The following is a 9,072-nucleotide window of genomic DNA, read 5'->3' as shown; positions in this document are numbered from 1 at the left end:
AAACAGAAAGTCCAGGCTTTTCCTTGTGAAGAGCTCATTCAGAGAGAAGGATTTGTTTGCGATGGAGCGGGCGTTCAAGAGCGCGATCCGATTAAAAGCTGACAGCGCAGGTTTCCCATCAGCTTGTCGGAGTGGAATTGACAGCAAACACCGTGTCTGCGCGCGAGGTCTCCAGCAGCGCCATGGAACCGGCGGGGCCAACCACCGGTTGTGCGATGCGGGCTGTGAGGGCGCAGCGGTGGGGAGATAATTGGCAAAATCCAGAGCATCAGATGGGCAGGATCCACGCTGTAGTGGCTGCAAGTACGTATTTCCAATCAAATCCGGAAGGGTAACTGGCAGCAGAAACCGGGGACGCCTCCAGACGAGTCGGGAAATCTCCGATCTGTAGTCTCGTCTGATGTGTACCTGGATGCCGGCCCTACAGCCTCTTTTCCTCGATTTCTTCTTGGAATTGCTTAGGGCACGTTTCGCAGGTAGCAAGAAGTAATCCAGTGAGGTGGAAGAGTGCACAAATGGTGGGGGAAAAGTTTTTCTATAACTGTCCCAGTCATCATAAAGACGTTCCATAGAGTCTTTGATGTGGAGCAAGGAAGAACGGTCGTAAATCACAGCAGCATAGCTCCATATATTAAACGTCAGGGCTGATATAAAAGCATAAAATACAACACAGCGTAGGCAGGTAGACGGCAAGCCGAGCAAAGGCGCCATCTTCCTGTCACAGTCAGCTCAGTCTGATCAATTACAACCATGAACCATATATAAAAGATGCTAGTCACCATGACATTACCCACTGGTTTTTAAGGCCTCTTGAGAAGCTTCATGTGGAGCGTTTGGCTGTTGCCATACAGATGTTTAAAACAAGACATGATGAGTGAAGAGCAGCTCAAACTGAGAAACTGAGGAACACTGCATGTTTATATGGTACTGACTTATTAATTGGTAGGAAGCCACATCCAAAAGAATACAGTTATTTATCATCTATGTTGCTCTTGGACATGAAACTAACAAACCACACATCCAATAAGAACGCACTGAGGTTATACATGAAGTGAATATTAGGGCAGTTTCCTCATACACTTCACCCTCTACTTACCATTAGAAAGAATACAGGGTTAAAGTGCTTCAGTTTTATTTAGCAGTACTTGCTATTATGCTGTAGTATTATTTGTTCTGTGAGTTTAGTCTGTTGTTGCCTGGAGAACATGATGGTGTCATAATATATCCTGCACAATTCAAGCTTTGTGGATATAAATGAGAGGTTATGATACTGAGGTATTATAGGTGCAAAGATGTAGATGGCCTAATTTAACCTGTTAGTAAACTAAAACGGCAGTTGAAGGTGGTTGCTAGGTAGCATCATGTGTTGCCTAGCAACCACATGCCAACAGGTAAGACCCTTGATATAGTTAAGTAAGCGAGGGTGTACATGTGTGCCAGTTTTGGTTGTTCAGCACCTGATCCTCATGCAGTCCTTCTGACAGGCAGTCACCATCTTTTATATACAGTCTATAATTATAATCTATGCTTTTGTGTTTTGTGTCATATTTAACAATGCATAACAACAGCTCTTACACAGTACGCACACCTACACATCTCTCTGTTGACCTTTTTAAGAGTGTCTGTGGAGCAACATCACCTATAACCACAGATGAATCACATGCACCGGCTTCACTGGGCTGTAGATCTGGAATATTGCACATATGCCATCGACAGATCATAAAATTTTGACTTGAAACACTGGTTTGGTCTGGTCTCCTTATGATGACTCACAAAGTGGGTTGCCATGAGCAGTGACTGTGACTTGGCAACAAACCCATATGTAGACAGGTACCTCACCTGTGTCTAACGTCAGCAGGTCTTAAGAAAGGTAAAGTTCTCTGCACTCTCCCCACCCTTACATTGTAATGTGAGTGAACTCACGAACCTTGCCTTAAACACGCCCTAACAGACAGGTAGCTCTCACATTCCCACCCTGCACAAATAAACAACAGCTCCACACAGCTATCATGCAATTACACGGATTCTATTATACCGCTTTGGCTTGATTATGCTGCAGGTGAGAATGTGACCTCTGACCTCCTGGAAGCCGAGAGTCACGTCAACACCGGAGACACCTCAATTCAAGATCTCTGCTCATTTAAATTCTTTGTGTGGGATCTCGGTGTAAGTGTTTCTGTATGGCGCCCTACAAATATCTGCACACCCACCAAGTTTGGAAAAGCAACATGTCTTCCAACCAGAGGCAAGACTTGACCTTTGACCCACCCTGAGATTTAATGACCCAAGACTGACTGGTGGAGGGTCTGATGCTTACGTGGAGCACGCGTTTTAATAAAATGAAAGAACCAGATGTTCAGTCTGAAGCGCCGGATTCCGGCTCTGATCCATGGATCTGTGCTTACTAAGTAGTCAGTGGCCTTGGTCTGGGTTAGGGTTCGGGACTGTGAGCCTTTCTGAAGACGAGGCAAAAGTCTCTGTGGCTCAGCAGCTGTTTCACTTGAAGACGTAGTAAAAAAAGAAAAAAGAAATCCAGTATCACTGTTTGTTAAACGCTCAGAGAGGATTGTGGTTAATTGTAAAATAATTATAGATGGCCACTGCCAAAATGTCTAGACTCAACTATGGTGCCTTCCCTTTGTTTGGCTTGCTTTGCTTCACTTGATTTCACTTTGCTCCTTCCACCACAGGGAGAACAACCTTGGTACACCACCATACTTCGGGGATTATGAGATTATCTTTTCACAGCCACTTTGATTGAAGCAGAGCCTCTCAGGTCACCGACAGTCACGGTCTCACAACATGAGAATGTGGAGAGATGCACGCAACTGATGTTGTGATGACATGTGGGCTAAACCCACCATGTTTTAATGGGCTTTTCAAAATGTCTTCTATCCACATAAAGAGTGAAGCCTGTCTTAGATTAAAAAAACATAAACACTAAGTAGACATAATTGTATCCTGAGGGTTGGGAGTCAAGTTTCAAGTCTCTGTCAGATTTTCTACATCATGGATTAAAAACATTAATGATCCAGTGGCAGAAGCTATGATTTAGATCACATCCAGTTCAGTTATTCCTTGTTACCAATCAGTTTTCACATTGTACCACAAAGGTTCATCCTGCTAACAGACAAAAACGTCACATGTCCGCCTTGGACACAAAGAGACTAAAGAGTAAAAGCTTGAGTTCAGATAGACACAAAGAGCAGTAAAGCCTTATCTACCTGGTCCGTCATGGACCAGGTAGATAAAGCGTCCGTCTGTGGAATGACTGCATGGCTTCATCTTTGTCTCCGACAGAGCCCGTGGGCCGCTGCAGATAAGCCAGTACCTGCTTCAAAGTAACATGGAAAGTGTATAAATGTGAATATCCACAACAGGAAATCGTTCAAAGTGGATTCCACCTTCTACCATTTGTTAACCTTCTGTTACTCTCACCTGTGGAAAGACTAGTTTTACATTATAGGAGTTTCTGAGGTTTACTTTAAAAAGTCTTTGATTATTGGCTGAATCTTTCCAAGAAATCGGCACAAGAGACAGCGAGAGTTTACTTTGCTGCTGGATCGATAACAGCATTCCAGTTGTTTGCCTGAAGTCAGTGATTGTTCTCAGCTACTGTTTGTACCGACAGAGGAACACAAAGTGACAACAGTGAAAAAGATGAAATGACCAATAAGTGTTTCATTTTAGTTTGCTCTGTTCTGGACGTTGACCAACAAAGTAAGTGAGAGTGCAATGATTGGACATCCTGCCAGCTTCCTACTGCAACGTTGACGTCCTGCGTCCTCCAGCATACTCTGTTCCTTACCTAAACCAAAAATATTATTTCCACTGACGAGGACACATCTGAACCATCTCCCATCCTGATTATCACTCTCATGCCTTGATTTCATTCAAGAAAACATCTTTAATGTGGGTATTTTTGTAGCTGTGGCTGTAATCTGACCTATTTGAGCAGATAATCTGTTTTGTGAATTAAAGTACTATTTTTGCCCTGTCCTTTATTCTTGTCTTAGGTCATTTGGGTGTATCTAAAAACAAAGGGTTTTTTGCATAGAGTTTTAAACTGGGAGAAGCTGTGACTGAGAACTGAAGTACTTCATGACTTGGACGGACATCAAACTCTCCACGTTGAATCATCACAAGAGTTTCCGGTATGATGGCGCCTGTGTTCGCTTGTCTTAACAAGTCCTCCCTGGAGCGTGTGCAGGTTGTTCAGACTAAGAGTCCAAATACTCCCCATCAACATCAGAGTCCACTTGAAGATTTTGGTTTTAAAATGTTAGAGCTCTGCATGGGCAAGCAGCAGCGCACATCAGAGAGCTTTTAGCTCCATACATCCACAGCAGGTCCCTGAGGTCATGTGATAAGGACCTGCTGTGGATGTATGGATACAAAACTAAAGGAGCTTTAGCAACAGTGGCCCCCAGACTCTTGATCTCTTTTCTTCTGAGCCTGAGATCTGTGGACTCGCTGGTCTCTTTCACTAAATCTCTTTAAACTTTAACTCTAAGCACCTTATGATATTTGACTTGAAGAGTGCTATACAAATACAATTTTACTTACTTTACAAATGTGGTTCTTCGATTAATAAATAATTAAAATGTTATAAAGAATTCAGTATCTTTATCTGTATAATAAGAAGCTTAAATAAATGTAATACTACAGTTATAATAATGGTACAGTTGCCTTCCTTCCATGTATGGGCCTTTTTACTCTTAAAAATGTATGAGGACCTAAGTTGAAGAATCTGAATCTGACTGTTTGACTGATGTGTTCTTAATTACAGCTCCCAGGGAGCACTGAGATTTAAACCAGCCAGCCCCAGAGTTTAAAATGAAGACTGGATAATTCACAGATGTAACTGGCAAATTGTGATGCAGTACTTTTTTCCTTGCGGCAACATTACTCCAATCAGCTCCAACATTAAAACCATCTGCTCGCTCATGTAGGTCTCCCATCAAACAGCTCTGACCCATTAAGGCGTGGACTCCACAACAACCCAGAAGATGTCCTGTGGCATCCACAACAAAGAAGTTTGTAACAGGTCCAAATAATCCTGTCTTTGCAACCTGAACCACCTTCTTCCATTGCTTCATGGTTCACATCCACCCTTTTCACACAGGAAGCGGCGTGCACTGCGCTGGGCTCTGGCTGTACTACATCACTTTCTTGCTTCCACTCATGATCTTCATTCGTACTACAGGCTCTGAACTTCTATTGGTCACACAGCTATACTGTCGCAGCTAGCATGTTGCAGTTTCTATGTGAAAGGGCCCTAACTCTCACATGTAGGCACATTTGATTATGGACAACATAAACAAAGTTCCAAACCAAAGACTGTATAAGACTGTAATGCAACATCACCCTGGACTATGCATTTCCAAGCCTCACCATTGGTGATTTGGATGTATCTTTGGAGCCAGAAGTGAAGGTATCAGTTATCAGCTAATGCTAGCGAGCTGTATTCATAGGCAAAAGTGTAGGTGCACAGATCTGCTAATTAGTATCAAGCTAAAAAGATACTCGAATTTCACTCACCAAATTTAAGGCACAGATTTCTTGGATGGTCAGTACTACAAAACAGGTCACTTCATTTGTGAGATGTTTCCATTAAAAATGGAGTGGAGGCCTAGCAAACCCAGGCCTCATTGGGCACTCGGCCTGGACTACATCATTTATTTGCGTCCATTAACCAACTTTCAGCATTTTAAATATCTGAACAGGTGAGTTTAAAAAAATCCAGCTCCTGTACAGTTATTATGGAGGGAGACTATCAATAGAAAGAGGCTGAAATGGTTTTTGTCCCAGGCTGCCATGTTCAAATCTGGCATTTGAACATGGCAGCCTTTGGGGACTGATTCAGTTTGGAGCCAGCCTCACATGGCCATTAGAGAAACTGCTTGTTGTTGGTACTTCCACATTTTTCTGGAGGTTTGCACTTGCTCCATAAACTTTTAGCAGCCTTTACATTTTAGCAAGTCTTTTAGAAGAGCAAGAATCTCCCCATGGCCATTACTATTCACAGCTTTCTGAAGCTAGTAACCACAACATACAGGGTACCCTCCACAATACCTGCCCTCTTGGCACTGCTATGATTTTCTAATATAGCCATCATCAAAGTCTCTATGATCATTATCCCCATTTTTTCCCTGTTTCCAGCATTTCAAGCACTGCCCGTTCACTTGTTGCCTGATGATCAATGTTGTTCCCTCGGTTCCAGTGGTTTTAATGGTACTATCACCTGCTTCTCTAATGGAGTCTCAGGCTTTCAGGTGTGATAGCAGTTACAGCCAAAAATAGTACAAAACTTGGAGATATTTTCATAATTTCAAAAACTACCTTCAATCTTCATCATGGACCAGATGCTTTATATGCACCTAGAGGCCATTGCAGAACATGTCTGTAAAAATGAACACTGGAGTGCAAAATCATGTACCTCAGCTTCGCATCTGTTAAATTAAGAACATTGTATTTATTAGAAGAAAACTGAGGCTTGCATAACGTTTTGTCTTTCGTTACACATCAAGGATAATCCATCAATTACAAAGAGCCACTTAAAAAAAACACTAATGTCTTTCTCTAGTGCATAAAGCGCAAATCCCAGGCGAGAGAAAAGGATTGAAATTCCTTGCTGGAGGAGAGAGTGACATCGTTGCGTGTTACACCAAATTAGTGTCCTCGTTTTGAAGCTATATGCTCAGTGTTCCATGGTAAGAAGATTAAACCTGTTCATGAGTCTGACAGCTCCTTCCCAAACAAACATTCCTCTGAAGAGTTACCCGACACAGAAAATGTGCCCTGAGCCAATTCTTTCTCTCCTCTTTCTCCTGCTGCACACCAGCCTGGCTGACAGCGGTCCTACAAATGTGCCCTGATGCATGGCATCAAATGCACACCAGGTCCATTTGAGAGGCAGATATGAAAAAAGCTTTGCAAAGTTTGAGTCTCTCTGCAGTCCTCTGTGTTTGTGTTCTCTGTTGCAGGGTAAGGATTAGATAAAATATTACCAGGGTATTTATAGGCAGTGACATTTAGGAGATAAAGGTAGAGTATCAGGGCGTGTGGAATGTGGAGTCGGGACTTGTAATATCACTGATATGGCAGGGGGATTACCTCACCCTCTGGTAGGAAGTAGCCTACAGCAGACTGGATATGACTTCTGCCCCTGGCTTCACAGGCGACTGCAGGATCAACTAAGCTGCTCCAAGTCAAACCAAATGCACAAACCAAATAAAGCGAAATACAGAAGCACCCGAGCAACGAGCTTTTTCAAATATGCTCCAAAACAACTGAGAAAAGATGCCCCACAGCACAAGTTTTCCTTGAACTTCTTGGAATGGATCAAACCACAAAACAAACACCGTCCAACCCACTGGGGAAGAGAAAAACTCAACTGTCCCTGGAATTTATCACCTCCCATCCTTCAATGCAGTGCAAGAAATGTTCAAGGCTTTGCAGCTCCTTGCAAGAAAAAAATAACTCAAGGTAAATATTTAAAGCCACCAAATATTTCCTCCTTCCAGAGGACAGACAGGCTCCATGTTGCTTCTCTGGAATTTGTCGCCTCTTATCAAAGCTGGACTCGTATTAGAAATCACAGTATATTAATCCCACCTGCGGGTGGAAGATAAACTTGATCAGAGAGATCGTTTACAGCCCCTCGTTCTTACCTCGTCTGGACTGAGGACATCGTGGATCCTGTAGTGGAGTGGGCTCCGGTAACGTTACATTCGCGCTCAGGTGCAGTTTGGATTCTCTGTCATGATGAACTGTCACGGCTCGGACGCGCTGTGCACCCAATCTGCAGACTGCGCCGACACACGGGTTTCAAAGACAGCGATACCATCCATGTCCCTGCGTCTGCTGGAGGCTTCTTCCTTCTGCCTTCGCTGTTTTTTTAGCAGACACTCTGAAGGAAGTCTCGTGTCTTTCACTCCCTCTCAGCTGAAGTGCCTGTCCATCCAAACAGCTGCGTCCCACTTCCCAAAACACATGACATCAGTTACAAGTAAAGCCTGAAAAAAATAAATACGTTAATTTTTGTAAGACCTCCTTTGCTGGACGCGCAAGTGCAAAAAGTGACACGAAGGGCCCTTTGTCCTTTAAAAAAAGAGCATCTTATAAACCATCTGCCACGACTCCAACGTGTACCTACAACTACGCTTAAAATGCACTTTTGCCTCCCGGCAGGTGACTCCCGGTTGACTGTGGTCGCAGCAGGTAGCGCCGGTGGCACTTTCCCCTCTATTTTCCTCGTGACCTTCCTCTCAGTGCGCACAGAGGAGCGGGGACGACTTCTCAGGAGCACGGGGGCCACGGGCCGATCCCACTTGTCCACAGCTCGGCTGCTGCTGTTGTGTCCGTGTGTCTCCCTCTCTCTCTTTGCTGCCCTCTCTCTTTCTCCACCTGAGCGCTGCATTCCTGCCGTGAACACGCCTCTCTCCCCCCGTCACAGCACAGCAGCCCGTCGGAACTCAGAGGCGGTAAAACTTACCGTCCCTTCACCTCACTACGATCAGTTCAACTTTGGAAATGGAGCAACTCACAACAGACATCTTTGAAGGAACATATATGTCTGCACTGTAACAGTACCATTTAATACCTTCAGTAAAAACACAATTTATATAAATCAAGTAGAAAGTAGCGCTTGGGGGCAAATGTAACACTGAGAGCTTTTACTATTGTAGTTCAAGAGCACTTTTGTTACATTTTTATAAAGTTAAAATATTTTTAACTGTATTTGATGAAAATATCTTCTTCCTTCAAGTCATCCTCCTCATCAGTGGCGGTCCTAGCCTGTTTGGCGCCCTGGGCGAACACTCCCTCTGACACACACACACACACACACACACACATTATACATTAACATAAAACTGTTGTCGAAACCATACTGAATTTCGCCAGAGACACACACACACACATATGAAGAGAGAGACAGTATGCATTGTATGCAAATGGCTACCAAACAGCCATCATAATTTGTCATACACTGAACAGGACAAATCAACAATTGACAATGACTAATTAATATTAAAATCTGTAACATAATGTATTGTTTGGAGTTTAGTC

The 9,072-nt window shown here is 43.5% G+C and overlaps 1 protein-coding gene across 1 annotated transcript in view; it reads right to left on the bottom strand.

Annotated features, from left to right (window-relative positions):
- The window catches only part of adamtsl5 (ADAMTS like 5), a 61,354-nt gene extending 52,972 nt beyond the window's left edge, over window positions 1-8,382 (bottom strand). The window contains exon 1 of the mRNA XM_005746685.1: window positions 7,674-8,382. Within this exon, the coding sequence (XP_005746742.1) occupies window positions 7,674-7,693 (20 nt within the window). The 5' untranslated portion in view covers window positions 7,694-8,382. The remainder of the gene's footprint in view (window positions 1-7,673) is intronic.
- Between the last annotated feature and the right edge of the window lie 690 nt (window positions 8,383-9,072).

Source organism: Pundamilia nyererei, unplaced genomic scaffold, assembly GCF_000239375.1.
Source record: "Pundamilia nyererei isolate P.nyererei 1_Seehausen unplaced genomic scaffold, PunNye1.0 scaffold00181, whole genome shotgun sequence".
Lineage (NCBI taxonomy): Eukaryota > Metazoa > Chordata > Actinopteri > Cichliformes > Cichlidae > Pundamilia > Pundamilia nyererei.
The sequence above is the reverse complement of the archived record's forward strand: the minus strand, read 5'-3'. Positions and strand labels throughout refer to the sequence as shown.